The 25,742-nt window shown below is 39.8% G+C and overlaps 1 protein-coding gene across 4 annotated transcripts in view; it reads left to right on the top strand.

Annotated features, from left to right (window-relative positions):
* Positions 1-3,756: 3,756 nt before the first annotated feature.
* The window catches only part of LOC143284771 (uncharacterized), an 81,428-nt gene continuing 59,442 nt past the window's right edge, over positions 3,757-25,742 (top strand). For all 4 annotated transcript variants that reach the window (XM_076591746.1, XM_076591745.1, XM_076591744.1 and 1 more), the window contains exons 1-4: positions 3,757-4,161; positions 10,992-11,063; positions 21,610-21,681; positions 22,092-22,163. In XM_076591746.1, the coding sequence (XP_076447861.1) occupies positions 3,968-4,161; positions 10,992-11,063; positions 21,610-21,681; positions 22,092-22,163 (410 nt within the window). In that variant the 5' untranslated portion in view covers positions 3,757-3,967. The remainder of the gene's footprint in view (positions 4,162-10,991; positions 11,064-21,609; positions 21,682-22,091; positions 22,164-25,742) is intronic.

Genomic DNA, 25,742 nt, shown 5'->3' with positions numbered 1-25,742 from the left:
GGACCAGTTCTTGCAAACCAGGCAACTGGTACAGAAGAGGCTACGTCAGATGAAGAACACCTGGTGGGAGAGAAAGTCCGCTGCTGATGCTCATGACATGATGACCTTCCATGATGGTCTCCGAGCTGTGTATGGGCGGAGAGTCACAGGATCAACCCCTGTCCGAGCCTTGGACCAGACCACCCTCCTGACAGACAAGAAAGACATCCTTGTCAGCTGGGCAGAGCCCTCCCACAGCTACCAGTCAATGACTCGCTAGCTGCCCCTCCCACCAAGGCCGAGAACCGGAAGGTCCTGAAGCTGACAAAGTCAGGAAAAGCGCCAGGAGCGGATGGAATCCAGGCTGACATCTGCAAGTATGGAGGCGAGGTGCTGACAGACAAGCTGACTGCCCTGTTCCAGTCTATCTGGGAGAGAGGGGAGGTCCCCCAGGATTTCAAGGATGCTACAATTGTCCACATTTACAAACGTAAGGGAGACAAAACACCCTGCGATAACCACTGTGGAATCTCTCTCCTCTGCATAGCCGGCAAGATCTTCGCCCGCATCACACTAAACAGACTGGTTGACCATGTCTCCAATACAGTCATCCCTGAAGCACAGTGCGGCTTCCGCTCAGGGAGGGGAACATGTGACATGGTGTTTGCCGTACGCCAGATGCAAGAGAAGTGCCATGAGCAGAACAAGGAGCTCCACATGGTCTTTGCAGACCTGACTAAGGCCTTCGACATGGTGAACCGCCGTGGTCTGTGGAAGATCCTCCTAAAGTTCGGCTGCCCAGGGAGCCTAATTCAGCTGATTGCGTCATTCCACGATGGCATGCAGGCGAGAGTACAGGAAAATACTGACATGTCGGATCCGTTCCCTGTGGTAAATGGAGTGAAGCAGCGCTGCGTCCTGGCACTAACAGTTCTCCATTCTCTTCTCTGCCATGCTGATTGACACCTTCCAAGACTGTGACCGGGGCATCTACATCCAGTTTCGCACAGATGGCAAACTTTTCAACTTGCGGTGACTCCACGCCAGGTCCAGGGTGTTTGAGGCACTGTTGAGAGAGTTCCTCTTCGCTGATGACTGCGTGCTTGCTGCAGACACCCATGAGGACATGCAGTTCATTATGGACAGGTTCTCAACCTCCTGCAGGCGCTTTGGACTCACCATCAGCCTCAGCATGTACCAACCAGCTAGCTCACAGAGCGCCAGTACCTCCCCCCCCCCCCCACCTGCAATCAAGATCGATGACACCGAGATCAAGTCAGTTGACAAGTTTTGCTAACTGGGCAGCACCCTATGCAGCAACGGAGCCCTTGATGCAGAAGTGACGCTGCAAATCAGACACCAAATCGCCAAGGCTCAGCACCAAAATCAAAACCTACAGAGCTGTTGTGCTGACCACCTTGTTGTACTGCTGTGAAACATGGACGACGTATCGCCGTCACATTCAACAACTTGAGCAGTTTCACCAGAGATGCCTACGAAAGATCAGTCGGCATAAAGTGGCAAGACAGGGTCTCCAACCTCCAGGTCCTAGAGAGGAGCAGCCTGCCCAGCATCGACAGCCTGCTGATCCAGTGCCAGCTATGCTGGACAGGACACGTTGTCCACATGACAGACAGCAGGATCCCGAAGATGCTCTTGTATGGCCAGCTGAAGGAAGGCCACCGCGAACTTGGACTGAAGACCCTGCAAGCGCTTCAAGGACACCTTGAAGACAAACCTCAAAGCCTGTGACAAAGAAATCGCTTCCTGGGAAACTGATGCCCTTGACCGCTCTCGCTGGAGGATGCTGTGCTCTTGTGGCATAAAGACGTTTGAAAACAAGAGAACGCTGGCCATTAAGGAGAAGCATGAGCGAAAGAAGCAGGGCTCAACTTCTGGACACGTTTTCCTTTGCAACACCTGTGGGAAGTGCTGCACATCCAGAATCGGCCTCTTCTCCCATATGATGACACACACCGACAGATAAGCCTGCTGCCTATTCATCCGTCAGTCCGACGGGAGACTCCATCATCATGTGTCTGCAGTAATAATGTTTAACATGACTGTGTAATGGGTGTTTTATATAGTCCCGTATGGAAAACTAGAGGAAATGTGTTCATACATACGATACTCCATATGTTTTTGACACCGACAGATAAGCCTGCCTGCCTGCTCGTCCGTCAGTCCCGAGTTGCCAAAAGATGGACCCTATCGTTTGGCGGCCTCCAGCACAGTGCTGTTAAGTTGTCCAGCTGAGATTGAGTCGAGCCTGCGTTCAGTAACTTGAAGTCACACTCACCTTGATTTAAGAAGCCTAGTACACTTCATTCTGTAGTTGGGCCACTCAGTGAAGTAAACTTGCCACATTTGCTGTTTATTCAGCATGTCACTGTAACGTTTTCATGATCTGTTGCAATGACCTTGTCCAAAACACGACTGAGCAGTGTGATTCTCATGGGGGTTTTTTCCGTTTTTTTTTCTCATTCCCTCCCCCCGCACCTCCACGCCTCCCCCCCACCTCCACCTCCCTCCACTGCAGTCCCATTACTTTCTCAGTTTTTAACACTGACTGCCAGTGGACCGGGCGGCCATATTGTTAACTATGTATACGATCAGCTACGTGGGTGTCCCGGCCGTGCCCTCTACGACATGATTATGACCGACTGATTCAGTTCAGTGAAGCAGGTTTATTGAAAATGTGTTTTATCAGTGAGCAGAACTGATAAAATGATTCGGCAGTATATGTGACTGACGTCATTTGTGCGCACTGATGTAACCACACGACTGTGACACTGACTGGACTGGAGTGCCGGTATGACTGAGAGACAGAGTGGGACACGCACACACACACACGGCGCGCACACACACACACACACACACACACACACTGACACACATAAACACCGTCGTCGGTGTGCCGTGCACACACTGGCACACACATACACCGTGATTGCAAACGCGAGCGCGGCGCGCCGCGCGCACACTGACACACACATACACACACTGGCACGCATATCGAGAGAGAGGGGGGCGGAGGGGTATGGGGGTGGGGGGCTAAAAACGACTCGATGTTTCTTTGGCTGTTTTTTTTTGTTTGGAACCATTTGTTATTCCTTTTCTCAGTTTCTGGGTGGATCGAGTTGAGTGGAAATTTCGGGAAAAGAGACTGCATTCAGAAGGCTATGATGCCGTCAGCTGAACTGCACTGAATTTTTGAAGTCACCAATGTTTAGAGAAAACAGAAAAACAAAACAGATGAAAATCAAAACAACAGCCTCCACCTCCTGTATAAGGTCCTGAATTCATATTAAGACGCTCGGAAGGAACCCATTCTAACGAAAAAGATCATGGAAACTTTCATAAATGTGGAGGACAACAGTGAAGTGTACACTACCCATCCTATTCCTTCACACTCACAGCCACAAAACCCTCAACTTTCCACCCTCGTGCGCGCCCCCAAAGCAACATTTTTTCGCACAGGGGTGCGCGCATTGGTCGATTTGGCTGGCTAAAAAATGATTGAAAGGTCACGGAGGATACGCCTAACCAGGCAAAGTGATAGATCTCTCTCTCTTGATTGGTTATACTGATTAAACAAACTGTTCCAACGTATCAAAGCCGGTATTTAACATCCAATTTGTCACTCAGATCATAATATGTTCGCATTTCAAGCGCGAGGTGTTAATATATGCATCATGTGACACCGATGACCAATCACAGCGTGTTACTTTCTTCGAGGAATGTATTCAGTTAAAAACGTGGGAGTCTTAGCTCACATTTCAGTGTGCACGCGCACGACAGCGGTTGTGCGGGCTGGCAGCGTGTGTTTCCGTGTGAATCTCCAGCAGTGATCGAAGGCGTTTTCTGAGTGGAGTACTTGGATCACTCACCGCAATGTCTTCCAATTTACCAAAAGAGCAGGCCGTTGTCTAACAGTGCATGACTGGGGCCACAGTTCAATGTCGGACCGCTCGGGGCCCCAACAAACATGGCGGCCGTGTTGTTATACGTTTGTTCGGCTTTTGTTGTTTGGGCCATGCTTTGGCCTCGTTATGGGGCAGCACAAAATTATGATGACTGTCCAACTTCATGTGCCTGCCTTGGAATCCTCATCGACTGCAGCGAAAGAGGTCTGGTGGAAGTTCCAAGAGATCTTCACCTCCGCAGCTGGGGCACCCGATTGTAAGTTCTCACCTATTTTTGGCAGACCCAGTAGATATAACACCTCCCACCCCCACCCCGTACCTGTCACAGAAATACACAATGATCAGTATCACAAACCAGGCACTTGGTAATAGTTTTGTTCCGTATGATTAAGGACAACTGCGATCATAAAGGGCTTTGTTCAAGTGATAGAGGAAAGTTAGGGGCAAAGCGTTGCTTGGCAGTCGGAACTGGGCCGTGTTTATTCCTGGCTTGCCACCGCGGTCTTCACACCTGAGGTGTGAAGTTATCTGACGTTGTGTAGCCCGGCACATGTTTGCACCAAACGTGAAAGGGATTTTGAGCTGTCAGAGTGTATTCACTCACCTCACACACTGACGACGTGCATATATCATTTCCTATGTTTTCTGTTATTGAAGAAAGTTGCACCTACTTAGCTTTCAAGGGGGGGCGGGGGGGGGGGGGGGGGTTAGGTTAGAGAATAACAATATTCAGTATTCTACTATAATAATAAAACAGTATATTTAGAACTTTACACTCTGACTCAGATTAGATTTTCGGCAAGACTCTTCCAGTTGTAATTTAAGATTATTGTATTACTAGAATAGTAGAACTGTGGCAATTTTTCTCAGAGGTGTGACTGAAAAAGAAAATAATGAGTAATCCATGATTAATAAATAATAATTTGAATATTTCTCAAATAAAATGTTATTAACTGTGTATGTGTGTATGTATGTGTGTATATATATATATATATATATATATATATATATATATATATATTATGAATATATATACATGTATATATAAAGAATTGATACTATAGTATATTTATGTGTTTTTTTTTGCAATATGAAATAGAGTGTAATTATATCTATCAATATATAATACTAATACAGTGAAAAATTAAAATACAGTAACTGTTTAGATTACATCAAAATTAATTGTTTGATTTATATCAAAAGCTTTAGAATTAAAGGAAATATGTATCAATTTGCATATTATAAATATAATTTATATAATTTGTAGATATTGTGTGTGTGTGTGTGTGTGTTTCACTTTATGGAAGATTGTTTGTCAATGCCATTACCTCAGGAAAAAAAAGAAATGACTATAGGAAAAATGAATTTATGAAATCATTTAATGTGGGGTTTTTTTGGGTTTTTTTTCCATAATGAATGTTGATGATGATGATAATAATAGTAATAATGTTTCAGCTCTTCTCAAGTAGTCCACAAAACTCATTAACTATATGTTGAAATAGCAGAATGATATAATAGATAAATTGACACAAACTTCAAGTCTACAGTACCTAACTAACATGCACACACACACACACACACGCACACACACACAAACACAAACACACACACAGTCACAATCACAATCACAATCACACATAATCACCACAACCCCCCTGTACGCCCATGATTTCTTGCAATCCCAAATTTTCTCTCACTTTGACTTTGAGAGAAGTCCCCTTCATTTTTTATCAAAAATATTTCCATTGTTATCAGAGTTGGTTTCTTGTCTTTTCCCAGTGTAATATCTAAGAGAAAAATAAACAAGAAATGTGGGAAACGACAATAACGATCATGATAATGACAGTGGTGTTAGCGAAAACATCAACAAAAGATGGTGAAGGTGATGGCACAGACTACTGGTTTTAAAAAAAGTGTGAATGTATGACTGTGTATGTCAGTGAGTGTGTGTGTGTGTGTTTCCTTATGTGTTCACTTGGTTGGTTGATTTGGTCTTTTTTCACTCTGTTTTAAAAACATTTTCATGTTCTAAGTGTCTTCAAACTATGAAACTGAGAATCTATTTTCAGTGCAATCTTGCATACTAAAGGATGCTGACACAAAAAGATGAACATATATAAGCAAGCATGAAATGAACATTCTAAGTAAATGTGACTGAAAAATTTGCATCATGACAAACATCAAAACTATTTCAGTATTTGGTCCTGTTGTAACGCTCCCTACCTGAGGTTAAAGCATTGTGAAACACCTTTTTTGATATCACATTTCTGTAGAAAGTTTAATCATTTTGATATAATTCCCAACATCCAGGAAAGATTTGGTTGAAGTCATGTTATACTGAATCATATTATGTTAATTATTATTTGTATTTAATTATATTTGAATTATTTCTGTTTGACTAATACTAGTAATAGAATACACATTGCCTGAATTTTGTTGTTTGCTGTTGATTCCTATGTTGAATTTGAGGTCAGTGCATTGCAGTGATCTATCTTATAGGAAATACAATAGATAATGTGTTTCAGTGTCATTACTGTCATGTCTTACTGTCATGTGTGTGTGTGTAATCTGTGTGTCCGTGGTAAACTTTTAATTGCCATTTCTCTGGAAATACCAAATTTGACTCAAAAATAGTAGGGGAAAAATCTTCAGTCATACCAGTAATAGGATGTAAGTGTCCTGAATTAAGCAGTGTTTCCCATATCATTAATGGTATATTTTGTTACTAAAGGTTATTTCTGGGATTCCGAAAACACCAGAAAACCGCATCTCAGTTGCAGTAGTGTAGGCGATGCTTTGTAAAAAGAAGGCGTGACCTCGTTTTTCTTGTTCGCAATTAAATGGAAAGAAATACAAATTCTGGACAGAACACACGATGACACAGCCTACATCATCCACGTCTTTGCTGCATATGAATATAGAGGAAACAGCTAAATGTTGCATTGTGATTGCAGCGATGGCAATGTCTCCTTTACTGTGGACTTTGAAAAATTCTGAAATGCCCGAGATATACCAAAATAACGATTCAAACAGCGTTTTTACTTGGAATTCCGCTTTTGATTTATGGCCCTTAAAAACGCATGCTTATAAATTGATTTTTGAATGTCATTCTTAGATCCGCAATAGCGCAGTGAGTAAGACAATTTCTTTCCACCCGAACACGCTTGGTTCAAGTCAGCATTCAGGAGTTTTAATTTTTTATATATATTTTTTAACACCATGCTTAAATTATAATAACAAATACAGAACACATTCTAAAGTTTGAATCAATTTTTTATTTTTTTTTTTTTTTTTTTAAAGTGTATCACAAGTGAGTCTTGAAGGCCTTGACTCACTTGTTTTTCTCTTAGATTTGCATAGGGAAAAGACAAGAAACCAACTCCGATGATGAAATATTTTTTAATAAAAATAAGGGAGACTTCCCATGATTTCTCGCAAGTGAGAGAAATCGTGGGGGGCACTCTATCAAAGTGAGAGAAATCCAGGGGGCGCCCCTCTCTCACTTTGAGATAAATCGTGGGATTGCAAGAAAATCATTGTCTTAACCTCCCCCCTCCCCCCCCACACCCCACAAATGCAAAAGTGTGCATACACATGTATACACAAACACACACTCACACACACAGCATGGATAAGGCACAGTTTTAAACTTTTGTAAACAAATCAGTATTTGAAAAGATTTTCATTGTACTCCATGGAAAAAAAACAAAAAAAAACAACTATAGTATTTGAATCATGCAGGAACATGAACACATGACAAATGTAAGATATGACTTATCAGCTGACTCTGGGGTGTTCCTCTTTGTAGAACCTTGTACACATACACACACACACACACACACACACACACACACACACACTTGGGGGATCCAGGGACCAGAAACTGAAAACGTACAGTCTCACATAATATTAACTCTAACATTGTAACAGGTTTTATTGTGCACAATTTGTTTGGATGTATGCATGAATGTTGCATTTTTTGGTGTTTTTATTTGTTTGTTGTTGTTTTGCGGACAAAAATGGTTAAGTTGGTTATCAACTTATATGATTTATAAAACATTTCCTGATTTGCATGCCATTCTGGGTTGGAGTTTTTTTTGTCATTGGTATTTATAACCATAACTGCATAAGAAACTGTATCGCTGTATTATACATATGTATAATGATAATATATATATATATATAATTATATTAATAAACCAGACATATAATTTGATGGAATTGACTGTATTATAGTGTATAATGTGTGTGTGTATGTGTGATTTTAATTTATCAATCTAATTGCTATTGAAATCATATTGTACTTTTTATTTATCATAATGTTTGTGATCTTAAGTGTTTTCACACATTGATAGAACTAATGGATCTGGCAGATTAAATAAATTTTCTTGTTTTTGTGTTTTGTTCCTGTTTTTTTTGGGGGGGTGGGGGTGGGAGGGGGGGTCTAGGGGGGTGCTGAGTTGATATCCCCTGTGGGATGGAGGGGAAGGGGGGGTCTTTCACTTCAGTTTAAATAACTACCCTGCCTTCTGGAAAGTCTAAGCTAAAACATTTCCTCTTCTATTGCTTTCTCAGTTTCTGTATTTCTGCCTCTTTTCTTCCTCACTATTGTTTGTTTTTTTGTGTCTCCAGTCTGCCCCCCCCCCCCCCCCCCGCCCCCCTCTTCCCTCACCCCCTTTTTTTCATAGCAAGCCTTGACACTTTTTTCTCTTTACTCAGTCTATGATTGTAATTTGTATGAATGATGTACTGTCTGTGCTGTTTAACTTTAAGAACTGAATTCTGCTCTGGCGATTAGATTGATAGATTGTGAAAGCTGAGATGGGCGCTAACTGTCCATTCTTCAGGCCTGTATTACCTTTCTTTCTTTTCTTTTTTTTCTTTTATATGGCTTTAAATTTATTTTTTGATATTCTTTTTATCTGGGGATGATGAATTAAGCAGGGTTGACCCTTAGGCCTTTGCACAGCCTTGTCTTATATTATAGTCATAATTAGCTTCAAGGAGCATAATTATAATGGTTAAGATTAGATATCAATATATGTCATAAAGTGTGTTTTACAGGTTTAAAACAAAATGTTAATTAATAACAGTTTTAAAACAAAATGTTGATAGATGTGTCAGGGTTTTGTGCATAAGTTATGCAACTGTAATTGATCTGTATAGTTGGGCTAGTTAGTTGTGGTCAGCTAGTTAGTAGATTATAAACAATTATATATACGCCAGTGTCAAATGTCAATTCTTTTATATATTATATGTGCATACCAGCATCTGTAATACATTTTTATACTATACATGTATCATTGTATGTATGATGAGTGATTACTCTGAGATTTGATGCAGTAGTACAATTTAACTTATAAATCTTTTTTTTTTTTTATCAACATTATAGTTAAACTTAGTTTAAGAATAACAATTTCTTTTATGAACTAATTATTGGGTATGTTAGTTCTGTGTTGTAAAGTTAGATTCTGCTGTATCTAGAAACTAATAATATGCATAATATATGTATTGATATGCTTTGAAAAGTCATTTGCTTGATTTTTGTATGACAGGCCTCAGCTGCACCAGTTGAATTTTGAAATGATGGCAGCTGCTAAAGTATAGATAGATGGTTAATGTTTTATGAATATCACAGACACGTTTATTACACAGCCTGATAATGTTTGGGGAAAAACAGAGTACAGAGTTCATATCCATCATTGTGAGCAGGAGATGGCAATTTCTTGGTGGTACACATGTTGATATAGGCCAAATGACTCTTCCAGACCATGGAGGGATGGGGAAGTACTCAGCCCCCAAAGCCAGTGTTGGGGAGGGATTGAAGGCAGAGATGTCTTTTCCATCTCTCCTTGTTTGCATGGGGTGTGCCTTATCCTGGTTTGCATAGGGTGTGCCCTATCCTAGTTTGCATGGGTGTGCCCTATCCTAGTTTGCATGGGTGTGCCCTATCCTAGTTTGCATGGGATGTGCCCGATCCTAGTTTGCATGGGATGTGCCCGATCCTAGTTTGCATGGGATGTGCCCGATCCTAGTTTGCATGGGATGTGCCCGATCCTTGTTTGCATGGGTGTACTCTATCCTAGTCTGCATGGGTGTGCCCTATCCCAGTTTGCATGGGATGTGCTCTGTCTTTGTTTGCATGGGTGTGCCCTATCCTAGTTTGCATGGAGTGTGCCCTATCCTAGTTTGTGTGGAGTGTGCCCTACCCTAGTTTGCTAGTTTGCATGGGGTGTGTCCTTTCTTAGTAACTTATTTTCTTAGTTTTCCAGGGAGTGGGGGGTGGGTGTCACTGTGCCCTTCAAGGTCTGGGAAGAGAGAAGGGAATTTGGTCATCAGAGCTGAGGTATCTCCACTAATTTATTGGGAAATCACCTTGCCCCCTGCCCCCAGCTTGTGTGCACCAGCTATGTTTGGGCTGTACTCACATCTGTTTTGGGCTGTACTCACATCTGTTTACTGCTACAGCTTGTCAGATACAATACTATGATTCATGTGAATCCACCTATTCAGATTTTCCTCGTTCATCTGTCATTGGCAGTAACCGCTGAAACATTTTATTTTTATGAATTATATAATCTTATGATAACAGGAAAGAGGGAAGGGGTGTGCAGCATTCATTTAAAATGAAATGTATTGATCACTGTTGTGTTGATTTTTCCCATCACATTTCAAAGTACAGTAAGATTAGTTTTAAAAAAATCAGTTTACAGTCACCATTTGATCAGCTGATGTTAGAATAAAACTAAAAGTAAAACTGTAAAAGTGAGTAAAGATGCACTTACTTAAAAATATGTTTTTTTGTTTGTTTGTTGTTGTTTTTGGGTTTTTTTGCAGTTTTAGTTCTTGACTGGCCAGTGATGTTGAGTATACTGTGTGTGTGTACTGTGCATGTTTGTGAATACTTTGTATAACATGTACATGTATACTTGTTCTAGCTACATATTATTAATTGTTTGTGTGTGTGTGTGTCACTCTGTGTGTGTGTGCGTGTGTGTGTGTGCGAGGAATCAGTGAGTTAGTTATTTTCAGTTGTTTTTGTTTTCTGAATATAATTGTGTGAACAGTTTCATTTGTCTGTTACAGGGAACTACAGTCAAATGGAATAACTTCATTAGGTGATGATGATTTCAAAGGGTTAAACATGCTCGAAGAATTGTAAGTTGAAATTGAATTACATTTTTCATGATTATTTTTAAAATTGATAAAGGACTTTCTTTACTTTCAGTGTTTGTTTGCATGTATTCAGACCTGTTGTATTGTGTGTTTAATTTTCATTTTGTGATTGTGAATGCTGATCTGATGATTGATCAATGCAATGGTTACAAAATGTTTGTTCACATTATTGTTTTATATGTTCAGTTTTCATTTCCCAGTTTGTGAATTATACACTGAAATGCTGGTCTGAATAGCGCAATGTTTTTTTGTCCTGATGTCTTACTTTCCAATCACTAAACATAAAGTCTATTACTTTTATTATTAAGTGTTATTGACAACAAATTGTTTTTATTTCAGATGATTATGATGTCTTTCTGTGCTTATCAGTGTTAACACTGCCGCAAGAAATCTCCACTCTTCCTCTGACTGTTACCTTTTGAAACTTCCCCGTGTCAATACAAGAACCTGTGGTGAACATTCTTTTTTCTTTGCTGCTCCTCACATCTGGAACAACTTTCCTCATCATATCCATGCATCTGATTCTATCTCTGCTTTTCTCTCATGACTAAAAACTCATCTTTTTTAAACCTATATCTGTAAGCACTCTCAGCCTCTTTGTTCTCCAACAGCACCATGTCAGCTCACTTTGGATGTATAAAGAGTGGGAAAGGGAGAGTGTGTGTGTGTTGGGGGTCGGGGGTTGGGGGGTTGAGAACTTGAGTGTGGTCATGAATGATTTATGTAAATAGTAATTAGATAACTACAAGTTATGGTGCACACTACCCATATAATGGGTTCTAAGCACATACCTCTGCACATGAAAAAACAACAACACATGTATTTGTATGATATGTGTATTTATATATATAATATGTACACCAAGACAATACTACAGATTGCTGAACAATCACACACTACACACACACACACACACACACACACACACACACACACGACACATGATATGCCTGACACACGCACATGCACACAGAGTGCACAGAGTTAACACCCACCCATAAGCACACACACTTCATGATGATTTCAGTAGAGGGTAAAGTGGGGTGGGTTGGAGGAGGAAGACATCAGACAAACAGCTGTTCTTGATCACATAAAAAAGGCCTGTTTGAACAGGTGGTTTTTCAAATTTGTTTCGAAAGAGGACAGCGTTGGTAAGTGCCAGAGATCCAGAGGAAGAGAATTCCAGATAGGGTGTTTAATACTGAAACAGTGAAAGGCCCTTTGGCCATAGATTTTGGGGACTCAGAGTCAGAGTAACTTTTCAACAAACCTGAGAGAAGGGAAAGGGGTGTGAGTAAAAAGGACAGAAGAATAAGTAAGATGAGAGAGATATTTTCAAAGTGGCAATAAGCTATAATGGCAGTTTTGTACTGAATTCTGTACTGGATGGGTAATAAATGAAGTTGACGTAAGAGTGGGGTAATGTGATCCTTTTTTGACTGTCTTGAAAATGATTATTGCAGCATTGTTTAAAACCATCTGAAAGCGTGACAACAAATCAGAAGGCAAACCAGCAAGTAGTGAATTGCAGTAGTCAGTGCAACTTAGGATCAAGGAGTAGACAAGCTGAGTGGTGGTTTCAATAGCATATATGGTCAAATGGTATGGGTTTTCCTCAGTTGGAAGTTTGCAGTTTTACATAAATTACTGACATGGTCATGCATGGACAGAGACAAATAAAAAAATAATTTAAAAAATACACCCAGGTTTCTGATGCTACTTACTAGTGATAGGATTTTGAAAGTTGATATCAGCATTGCAGACAGTCAAGGTATGGTCCGAAATATGACAGGGTTAGGTATGGTCTGAAATATGACACGGTTAGAACCTGTAAGTATGGCTTCTGTCTTGACATCATTAAGTTTAAGCATGTTTGTCAGCATCCACTCCTTCACAGCAACAATGTACATCTCTATCATGTCTATGTTTTTGCGGAAGGTAGCAAAATAATTTGGGAAGAAGTTTTAATGAGTTGGGTGTCAATTCTGAAAATCACATTGATGTTATCTGATGATGTCAGATGAGTGTACATGTATACTAATAATATCGGACCAAGAACTGAACCTTGGGGAACACCATATCAAACAGGAAGATGTCTGGATTCAGAATAAGAACTGGAAATGAACACTCTGTGAGTGCGATTGGAGAGGTAAGATTTAAACCAATTCAGAGCTGTGCCAGAGAATAAGAGATTCCAGAGGTATCTACTTTTCTTCTTTGTTTGTGGGCTGCAACTCCCACATTTACTCGTATACATGTAGAGATGTACACAAATGGGCTTTGATGTGTTTGACCATTTTTACCCCACCGTGTTGGTAACCATACTCTGTTTTCGGGAATGTGCATGCTAGGTATGTTCTTGTTTCCATAACCCTCTGAACGCTGACATGGATTACAGGATCTTCAACGTGCATATTTGATCTTCTGTTTGCGTATACACACAAAAGCGGGTTCAGACACAAGCAGGTCGGCACATATGTTGACCTGGGAGATTGGAAAAATCTCCACCCTTTACCCTCCAGGCTCCGTTACCGAGATTTGAACCTGGAACCCTGAGATTGAAAGTCCAACACTTTAAATAACCACTCGGCTGTTGCGCCCGTCATTCCAAAGGTATGATGATGGTATGAGGGTTGATCTGTTTTTTCAAAGGCTGCGGTCAGATCGAGCAGACACAGAACTGAGACATGTATCTGTGTTGTCGGTGTTGGATACATATATATATTAGATATATATATGTTTGACATATTTTAGGCATGTGCTTAAAAATAATCCACAGATTTTCAGATAATATGATTTATGATACATCAAATCAGAATGTTCAAACTGTGAAAGAGTTGCGAAAGCATGTGTACTGATCCACATATGATACACCACATAGATCTGCTGTTAAAAGAAAAGGGGGGAAAACTTCAGAAAGGGAACAGATGCCTTTCATGATTGACATGAATGCACTGCCGATCTGCAGCCTTAAACAAAAAAGTTTCCTCTAAGTTCATATTCTAGCTCTTGAGATGTTGATTTGTAATATTATTGGACACTCATAGAAATTAGGGGCATGGACTATTACAGTATTAGTGCAGTAGATAATGTTTCAACAGTATTCCTTTAGTTTATTTAAGCATTTTGGGTGATCAAATCTGTCCTGTCTTTGTCAAATCTGTCGTGTGTTTGTAAGTTTAACAGTCTGTCATATATTGTGTTGCCAAATAAAACAGCAGTCACAACATGTGACCAATCTAAGCCAACCACAACCTGCACAAACTTGCATTATGAGAAAAGGGTATGTCATAGATTTTTGTTGAAATGGAGTCTGGTCAGTGTTGAAATAATTCAATGTGCTGTGTTTAGCATGAGGGTTTTATAGACAGTATTGCCATATACTACAATTAATAAGCTACATGCCAGTCAGGGTGTGCTCTCAAGCAGGTACACATTTCTTGCAAAATGCAGGTCCTCCTGAGAGTAAAACTTAAAGCTTAAAAAAAGAATAAGAAAAAAAAAAAGAATCTCCAAAGGCAATCATGGTTGACAGTGCAGAAGGTCCATGAAGATTGTGGTGTAGAGATCAACATTTTGTTTGCAATATAGCAAGCACCAGAATGGAAAATTGGAAATGCTATTTTGCCTTCCAGAAAATTTAGAATTGTCATGCTTTCATTTAGTTTTAATTTGATTCCTGACTAACAGTGTTGCTTTTTCTTTATTGTAGTTATTATGTAATATATTTTATAATAATTTTTTTGTTAAAAAAAAATGCATTGTCTTCAGAAAAGTTTTTCCATGAACAACAGTTGACAGCCCTCTCCTCTTGTTTAGTTGTTACATGAGTCTTCATACTTTTGAAACACTGTCTATATTCCTCTATCTTGATTTTTGTTTTAACACACCCATAAGTGGACCATCCCAGTCCTGTGATGCATTTCCTTTCTTTTTTTCTTTTTAATTTTTTGTTTTGTTTCCTTCTTGTCCATATGTGGACTCTGTGTGAGATTGCAAGAGTCCTGAAATGAGCCTGTTGTGTGCAGATGACTCCAGTCCATGTTTGTAAAGTGCTTAGAGCTTTGTCTCTGACTGAGGATAGGCACTGTTACTAGTGTTAGTATCCATTCCATATCAGTCAGTGAGAATGATAAAGGCTTAAATTTAAAAACTATAATCTGTCTCCAGACAGCCAAATTAACACCACACAGATCTTCATTGGTGTTCATCATCCATAGCATCAGCATGCCCTCATTTAGTCCTTACCTCACACAAAACCTGAAAAGCCGTTTGTGAAAAATCAGATTTATAGAAATTAATTTAAAAAAAACAAAAAAAACAACAACCACACTGTCATGCTTGGCCCTCCTTAGACAGCACAACGCCACCTTCAGGACCACCAGGCATCTTAAAGTTCCAGAGATAGCACAGGAGTGGCTCAGTAAGCCTGTCCGCACCATCAGTGGTTCCGCTTCTTTTCTCCTGCTGGTATTAAAGTGGTAATGAGTCCTTTTCAGCCTCAGGAGATTTACCCCGGGTAAGTCACTAAGTGTCGAACTCTTAAAGACTCTTCAAAAGGTGGGGTGTGGTCTTTTATACACCCCTGACCACCCAGCTTATATGGGGGCAGAGCCCTGTTCGCGGAACAGGATGCTGGTCCCACTACACACTACCTTCCCTACCTTGGCCAGTCTCTCTTTCAAGACGTTGGCAGAATGGGACAGACTGGTCTGCCGATGTCTCTTGGAGGTCTCCACGGCATGCACTTTCTTTGACGCCTTCCTCCACAGGGCCAGTCAATTGTGGAACAGTGTCCTGTTCCTCAGGATATGGGGTCACCCTCTTCTGACTCTCAAAGCCTCTTAAGCGACCCTTAGCTGAATCTGTTTAGAAACAGAGTGGTCTTGGGCCTGACAGCGGTGGCTGACACAGCAAACTAGCCTGCATTTGACTTCAGCTCAGTTCTGGCAAGATCGGACGTGGTTCAACTCTCCCCATTTCATCAGTCACAGGGCCGAGACAAACCGGGAAGTGGCATCATACCTAGCCCATACCGCCCAAGGTCATCAGGGTTCTCTGCTTCTTAAGAGGCCTGCCCCCAGGGTTCCTTCAACAGCTATTCAGACTAAGCTTAAGTGACCGAATCAGCAACACAAGAAACACCAAGGCCACTCACATATGGGCACAACAACTGGGCGTAGCTAAGGCCCCAATGACTTGGCCTTAATTCAGCTCCAGTTTTTCAGCCCCTACAACTAGTAGAGAGTCTCTCTCGGCATGCGCAGCAGCAGCATGACCTGTGACTCAACAAATGGATTATGTCGGTGCTAGAATTTGGGTACATGCTGCCGTGGGTGAATGACCAACCACATCTGAAGACCCACTCCTCCTCCTTAAATGCCCAGTGCTGGATTGTGCAAATGCCAGTATTTGGGTACATGCTGCCTTGGGCGGAGTACCGCCCTCCTCTAAGACCCACTCCTCCTCCTTATGTGCCCAATTCAGAGGAGTAGGAGAGTGTTTTAAAGATGGGGGTATCATTACTACTTCTCAGAGGTGAGATATATATCACTTGGCCAGAGCAAACTGAAAGGCCTAGTTTGTATCATTTTGACAGGGCAATATCTCACCAAATGGAGTATAAGATTTTCAAACTCCTCCTTTCAAAATGTTTAATCATGATGCCTTTTATTGATTGATGGTTCTTTATATTTTAAACGAGCTGTCCTCGCTGCTTTCATAAACTGGAGACCAGTTATTTGAGAGGAACTTGTTTAAAAGATTATGGAAAAATATATTCAATTTGTGATATATCTTCATTGTTTCTTCACTGTGTTTAGCTGCATGGGCTCATCAACCTGTTTATACTTTATGTCTTAAGGCTGGTTTAGTCATTGCTGTGCATTAGAAATGGGGCTTTTTTCTGTACTGTGATGAAGTGGCCAGAACGGCTGCCATTCACCTCTCCACAAACCATTCCACACATCCATGACAGCTTTATGCCATAAGTCTGGTTTGGTGTTTGTGGTGTTTGGTTACATCTCTGAGAATGACTTAGAAGAAACTGCTCCATAAGGACCTGTTCAAATCCCCCTTTCCTTCCTCCATCTACCTGTCCCTATCTCCCATACTTTTTTTTTCCCTGTTTAACATGGGTTGTTTTTTTCTTTCTGACTCTTGAATATAACTAAGCTGTAATAGTACTTGATGTGTAATATTACAGTTTAAACTTCAGCATTAGTTGTCATGCAAGTCTGAAAGTGAAATGAGTTTTTGAATAAATTTTTATTATAGCTGTTTTAATGAAAGACTTGGAGTAAGCTATTCCTTGTTCAAATTAATCTTTCTCATCATTCTCATTATTATTAATATTATTATTATTATTATTATGAGCATTTACGCCTGTTCTTGAAAATAAGCCCTGGGCGTTTACAAATAGAACACATATATATGTAAATATCAAAAATGAAAAATTGAACACAAGATACCAAACATCATTGAAAACTATTCATCCCCCCCCCCACCCCCCCTCAATACACACAAGCACATCCGCACGCACACACACAACTCATAGCACACAATCATAAATTGTACACAATCAAAACTACCACCAACAAATCCTGAAACTATTAAAACTCTCTCACTCACAAATAGTCATTTTAGTTCATACTGGAAATGGATCAGCTGTTGAGAATTAATCATCAGTCCTGCCTTTATGGGATGATTGTTGAAATTTAAGCACGAGATAATGAACACTGGCAGAAAGTGAGAAACATGATAATATTTACATTATTAATATTATCCTGTTATCCTTATAATTATAACTAAGAAATTTGAACAGATTTTTAATAATCAGTCATTACTTGAACTAAAGTATACACTATTTTCCTTTTTCTTTAAGTTTAATACTAATGTTTGTGATAATTGTGTGTGTACATTAAATATATACATGAGCGATAGTCCTGTGGCTCAAACAGTTCAAGCCATAACCACATTCAGGATTAGATTGATTTGTTTTCAGTATCACACTTCCTTATTTACTCATTGTTTTCTTTGAATTGAAAATGACTTAATTTTTTTTCAGGGCAATAAGAGGAATTAATAAACAAATAAAAAATGGCCATATGAATTTTTTTTTGGAAAGAAGGAATAATTCTTGAATGAATATTAATGCTATATTTGATATATTGATACCGTGAGTGGGTGTGACCCTGGGCTCCTTTCCGTGTCATGAACATAGTGTGTGGATGTTTATTTACATCCAGGATAGGTCTTCATTCCCACCTGATGACCCACTCCAGCAGAAGATGAATTCTGCTTTGTCTACCCATTTGTCATGCCAGTGAGGGACTCCAAGAAGAATTTACATTGATAAAAGATAAACAGATTAGCATTAATTCAGAACAAGAGACACTAACACTAGTCACAGTAACACAGACACACACAGACACACACACACACACACACACACACACACACACACACACACATATGCCATCAACTCACACTCTACAGTATACCCATTACAAAAAATGAAAAATCTACCCCATCCCCTTCCCCTACATGATTATAACATGAGGTGCAGCGATCAGTGCAGTGTTTGTATCAGCTCTCCTGGCCCTGTTCCAAAGCGGTGGGGGTCAACCCATGGGGATGAGGGCCAGGCAGGTAAGGTGTGAGTATAGATTACTCAGTTTTGACAGTGACACACCTGGCCACTTCATAATAAGCCAGCTTTGCACATAGTCGTTGGTATGCTATTTGTTGTGCATAAATATGCAGAGAAAACTAAATCATTATTATAGTAAAGGAATAACTACTGGTTCTCACTTCTTGTTATTGACTTCCAGAGAGTGATAGCCAACAATAATGTCATCATCTCTCCGAGATTTGGAAAACTTTAGGGAAAAACAAAACAAAAAACAGCTCATGTGAAACGTTTTCAAGATGAAATCAATGGCTCGAACGGTCCAAAAGCACAAAGGGTCTACGAGGGATTTGTCGAGCATTGTGCACATATCTCTCTCTCTCAGTTTCTGGGTATAATTTGTGTGTGTGTGTGTGTGCTTGAGAGAGGGTAAGAGAGAGATAGATCGGCAGTTTCAAGCACATTTAACACTAAACTTTACAAAGACAAGAGAGGCAAGGCCTTCAAGACTCACTTGTGATACACTTAAAAAAAAAAAAAAAAAAAAAAAAAAAAAAATCCACGCTTTTTACGTATTGTGTTTAATTTCAAATTGTAATGTTTAAGATGAGAAAGATTTGTTTAAAGCAAATTAACTCCCCTAGCATTAATTACAGAGTAATTTCCCTTTTATACTATCTGTACCAAAACGTTTGCAAAATAAATAAAACTTCCATGCTTAGCAAAAGAAGTTCCTGTTTGAACAAAAAATGATAATAATGACTGCTCTTGTTGTTGGGTCAGAATATCAGATCAAAGTGTCAAGTTTAGAGAATACAAAAAATATAAATATAACAGTAAATGCAGTTTGCATATAATTAGGCTTCATTTTTCATTTTTTTGTGCCCATCCCAGAGGTGCAATATTGTTTTAAACAAGATGACTGGAAAGAACTGAATTTTTCCTATTTTTGTGCCAAATTTGGTGCCAACTGACAAAGTATTTGCAGAGAAAATGTCAATGTTAAAGTTTACCACGGACACACAGACACACGGACACACACACACACACACACACACACAGACAACCGAACACTGGGTTAAAACATAGACTCACTTTGTTTACACAAGTGAGTAAAAAATGAACGCCTATTTCTAAAAAGCTCCGTCGGTGTTCTGATCAGAGTGACAGAGACGCCGACAATGATTGACAGACACAGAGACTGACGTAGCTTCCAATAAACAATCACGGCTTTCGAATGAAAACGATAGCGTGTGAAACCGAAAACCCGTCATTCACACAAATGATCCGAAGAAGGAGCCCTGGGTGAATTTGAGAAGTGGCCTGACACCCTGAGTTCTGACACTGATTTACTGTAGCAGTCCTACACTGACAAGACAACGGAGGAGTCAGGTCAACAGGGAAAGAGTTGGTTCCTCCTGTCCCAACACGAGTATGGACGACGTGTTTTAAATCATGTTCAGTCACAGGCACTGTGATCGGCAGGCAGAACTGACACCGAGGCAGAACAACACAGCATTGTGGTGGATGAAGGGGAGGCGATCAGTTCTCAAAGGGGCAGAGAGAGGGAGAGAGAGAGACTAAAACTGAATGTGTGTGTGTGACCCGTAGGGCAACGAAAAGGGGGGAAGGGGGGGGGGGGGAGCATTTTTCTTCAAATCAGTTGATTTGTTCAGCAGCATATAATGTATACATACTCATCAACATTGACAATTACAGTGTACCAGATTAGAGTGAGTGTGGGTATACATGTATAAATACATGGAATGTTCACTATGATATGTGTCCAGAAAATAACAAATAAGCGGTCCATTATATTTGTGATAAGTGGCAAAGTCCAGGTGCTACAGTTTTCGTGGTTAAATATTTGAGCAATCATGCAGGGTGCGCTTCATTTGTGGCATGTAGGTGGGATGATTTGTCTTGCCACATTCCTGCATTTCTGCACATTATATATATATATATATATATATATATATATATATATATATAGACACATATACATATAGAGAGATATATATATATATATATATATCACATTATCAGTGGGTCAGATCACACACACCCAGTGCTGTCTGTTGACTGTCTTCGAAACCAGTCCCACCAGGGGATCCATTTTACCTCTAAAGTGTTATATAATTTTCGCTTTCTGTTCTTTTCCTGTCTTCCAGCCTTGTTTGTCATTCACTGTGATGCACAGTTAGGTTGAGTTCTCGTTGACATGTCAGTGTGTTTTTCTTCTTGTTGATTTTAAATCAGAGAGAGAGAGAGAGTGTGGGTCTGTGTGTGTGATGTGTCCGACTGAGATGGTCAGGTCAGCAGTGGAGGCAACTGCTGTCCCGACTATTTGGGCTGTAATTTGATCAGTGGAGAGTGTCATGCCCATGTCACATCCCGACTGTCTGGACCATGAGGGTTTTAAGAGTGTCGGCGAAAATATGTATTTAATTATACGTCACTGAACATGATTGGCAAAATGAAGGTGAATGTGGCATGCAAGGACTTCTGATTGGTCCAGATAATGCATCATTCAAGTTAGAGATTAAGATAGAACTGTTATTACAATATTAGTGGTGAGGCTCTCTCTCTCTCTCTCTCTCTCTCTCTCTCTCTCTCTCTCACACACACACACACACTTTCTTCCCAGTAACAACTTTACCACCTCAAAACTTAATTTTTTTTTTTTTAGCATATTGCCTGACACCATAACGTACAAGATATGATTCTTTATACACTCTAAATCATGTCAGACTCTGATTCTTTATGTTCCTCCATATTACCTCCATTGTTATGTGCAGATTATATGGGAGGGTGGGGGTATGATATATTAATATTATCGAATAAGACATTTCTAATGTAAGTTATTGTTTGTTAAGAGGTTGTGATTTTGTGTTTCAGATACCTCAGTCACAATGATATCACACACATCAATGGTTCCATTTTCCGCCCCCTTGTCAATCTTCGTACACTGTGAGTAAACTTGTTTATTTCATATCAGTCTTGTTTTCTTTTTGATATTTGTATTCAGTTTACTGTAGGCAGGCTCAATGAGAAAACCAAAACAAAAGAGAAGTTACTTATATTGATTTATAATATATGGAAAGCTTGTCCACTGAGATGTAACTTAAAATGTGAGATGGCTTTCTATTGTGATTGCTTTCTATTGTGTATTTAATGGTTTGAAAATACTTTGACTTCAATAGTACTCAGTTGATTTCTTTTCTAAATACATAGCCAGACAGGTCTTTGTATAGAGAAAATACATACTATGTGATTCTTTGTAAATTTGTAATTGTGAGTGTGATTTTTGATTACTTGATACTGACCTCATTTTATGACATTGCCACAGGATACTTGAATCATTTTTTTTTTCTCTACAGACGAATCACTCACAACAAACTGACAGAAATGCCTGTTTTCCCAAGACATCTGAACATCACAGAAGTTTCATTGTAAGTCTGATTTTCTGATACTATGAATGTTTCTTGTTATCTTTTGTATCACAACAAAGGACATGATTTCTTTTGTGCTTTCGAAATATTTTCACCTTCTTTGTTTTTTTTCTACTTATGTCCACAATGTGGTGTCTTTGGTTTGTTACACAGTGGTGGCCAATGTTTTAAATGTACTGTATGGAAAGTACATATTAGTTTACTTTTTTTTTTTTTTCTTTTTATCTTTGTGTTTTTTCTGGCAAAATGGGTTTGGTTTTATCTTGTTGTTTTGAGATGATATTCTGATGAAAACTTGTTTCAAAAGTATCTTTTCGCTTAGTTTGTCCTGCTGTTTGTAATAAACTTTAATTGGTATAGTAAGCTATCTGTTTTCAGCTTAAGAAAACATTTGTTTTTGGTTGTTTTGTCTTTTGTGCTTTTTCTGACACTACAGATTTGGTTTTCTCTTTTTGCTTTTGAGATGATATTTTCTGCAGTACAATATTAATTAAGTATGCTCCTCTGTCCACAGTTGTAGTTCACTGAATCACACTGTATTTTTCTGTTCATGAGTCTGTGAGACTGAGAGAAGGAGATAGGGAAGGGAGGAAGAGATATTGTTTTTCTCTGTTATTGCACATGATCGACATAATTTTTTGAAGAATTTGTTTGAAGATGTTTAGCATCCTGCTTGTCAGACCTTACCACCCTTCACTGACCCCCTGGTCCCCCTCTCAACAAACGCCCCTCATTTTTTTCTTAAAATTATGGTATGACATCAGGGTTAATAGGGATGTCTGTCATCCTCTATCAGTTGATCAGCAGGAAATGGCTGTTTCAACTGATTTGATGGCCTGTCCCTCACAAACTGGCCTAATACCACACTGATCCCTCCCAGCCTTATTGAAAGAAACACAGCTGCTTACTTTCTCACCTGTCACTGGACTTGGCTTTTGAACCAGGTGTTCACTCATTGCCTAGTTCAGTCTGGAGGGACGGAGCAGTGTTCACCCTAGCTGGACTTGAAGCTTGTTTGTTTTTCACTGGCAACAGTATCAGAGAGTGTTATCACCGGCCATTGTTTTACTGGAGGTGTGAGAGGAAGACAGGAGGGGGCTAAATCACGGTGGACTGGGGACCAAAGTTGTTGCAAAATCTACCAGGAGATGTGGCTATGTGACCTAAGGAGGAGGGAAAAAAGAAAGAGAGGATAGGAGAAATCAGGAAATCAACAAATAGGATATCAGCAGATAAGAATTCTCACTCCTTTAACTTAAGTCTTCATTAGCAGTTTGCATTTGGATTTTTGTGTCTTGTGTTTTAGGGTGGGTGTAGGTTGTTGTTGTGTTTTTTTTTATATATAGTTTGCTTGGATTATTTGTGTGTGTGTGTTTGACCGATGTAGTAAGTAAAATTAATGGGTCATTAAAACATATTTCATCAAACACATAGTATCAAAGAAGCTAACTTTTTTTTTCAAATTTAATAGTGGCAGTTGCATTGCTTGGAAAAGAATTACAAACCTAAAAGTCACTGTTTTGATTTGTTTTATCACATTTAAAACAGGTTGACAAAAGTGCAAAATTGGTTTTGTGTCACATCTGTTTTTGTCCAAGTATCATAATGAAATTTCATATCTTGACAGCTGTGTTTAAGCTGTTAAATGAAGCACCACTTCATTATGTAATGTTAATAGGATGAATTATATATATTGTTTTACCAAATACTTGTCAGTGATTGAGTGATTTATCTTTCCTCCATTTTGTAAATGAAATATAGATGTACTATTTAACCATGGCATATATATCTAAAGCCAACGCACACATACAGTCATTTCAATGCGATTGTCACCATTCATTTCTTTGAACAGCATCGTTGCATGCTTCCAGAAATGCACACATGCTGTCATTTCGAGATGCGATTGTCACCATTCATTTCTTTAAACAGCGTCGTTGCATGCTTCCAGAAAGTTTGGCTGGTTGCGATTGTCAACTTCTTCTCCTGGTGTTAACCCCACCTCTGCTCGAGAAAATAGTACTGTCAAATATAAAGAATATAACAGCCCAATCCGTCAGTTGCAAATAGGCCTACCACTGGATCTGTTCTGTAACATCCCCACGGTCTCGCACTCCCCATGATCCTTTTTCTCTATGGAGGCCTGGCCTCTCAAACATGACGACCTCAAGAGAGATAGCACATATCATTATTTGAAATTTGGACTTAGAGAGTGAATAACATATTTATAACAACAGAACAAATAATTTGATTAGGAGCATTTTAGTATAAAACAAAAAACAAACAAGAAAACAAGAACTATGAGATAGGAAGGCAAATGCTTATTGATTCCTTGATTTAGTGGACATCAGTTGCTCATAACATTGCTGTCGATGTAAAAAAAAAAAAAAAAAAAAAAAAAAAAATCCCCACAGTGGTCCTCAAAGAAGTGGTGGGTGTGAAGGGCTTAGTACAGACGTTAGGGAGACAGGTCTAAAAGTCGTTGGCAGCTGTTTGGACTATAGCATGGTTTGTGTGTGTGTGCATGCGTGCATGTGTGTGCACGGGTGAGGAAGGAGGAGGAGAAATGAAGGAAGCTGTCCTGTTTTCTGCCCGCTTGCTTGCTTTGGCTACGATGCAACCCAAACTTCTTACAGCTGTGTCGTGTGGCACTGAGTTCTACAGTTCTTTTCACTTTCCCTCTCCTCCCTCTCTCCCTCACTCTCCCTGGTAATCCCATACACTCTCAGAATGGGGATGGATTTAAAGGGTAGGGGGTGGTGGTACTGTGGGAGGATGGGGGCTGGGGGAAGGGGTATCTCGGGCATATGGGGATTGAGGGAGATGGGTTATGTGGTTGGAAGAAGAGACAGGAGACTGAGAATATTGTTCTGTCAGTGAATGTATACTTATATGATCAGGGTATAAATCTTTACTAAGTCATTGCTCTGCTGGCATCTTTGTAATAATTCATTTCACACACACACACACACGCACATGCACATGTGCACACACACACACACACACACACACACACACACACACACACACACACATGGACATGGACGAACACACAGACACGGATGAACGCATGGATGCGCACGCACACACATGCCTAAATATCACTTATTAAGCTGCACACACAAGTTCACACACACACACACACACACACACACACACACACACACACACAAACACACACAGAAGACCCAGGGTGCTGTGAAACATTATTCTTTTAAAAAAATTTCCAGAGTCGTTTCGAACTAAATATAGTTGCAAGCACCTGGTGGGTTCTACCACAACCAGACCGACTACATCCTGGTGCATCATCAATTTCAGTCAGGTGTCAATAGAGCAAATAGGAGGACGTGCCCTGATGCAGACTTTGGAAGTGACAGTGACTTTCTAGTACTGCATAAAGAAGTTTAGGAAGCCATTGGATCACTGGGAAAAAGAAAAGGAAAAAAAAAAAAAAAAAGAAAAGCAGTGGCATCAACAGCATACCAGATGAACTGATAAAACAAGGAGAATAGGCAGTGGCAGCTGTCCTTATCAAAATCTGCAACAAATTTTGGGCTGGAGAATGATCAGTAGCATGGGCAA

The sequence above is a fragment of the Babylonia areolata genome, chromosome 8 (assembly GCF_041734735.1).
Source record: "Babylonia areolata isolate BAREFJ2019XMU chromosome 8, ASM4173473v1, whole genome shotgun sequence".
Lineage (NCBI taxonomy): Eukaryota > Metazoa > Mollusca > Gastropoda > Neogastropoda > Buccinidae > Babylonia > Babylonia areolata.
Note: the sequence above shows the minus strand (reverse complement) of the source record. Positions and strands in the feature narration are given on the sequence as shown.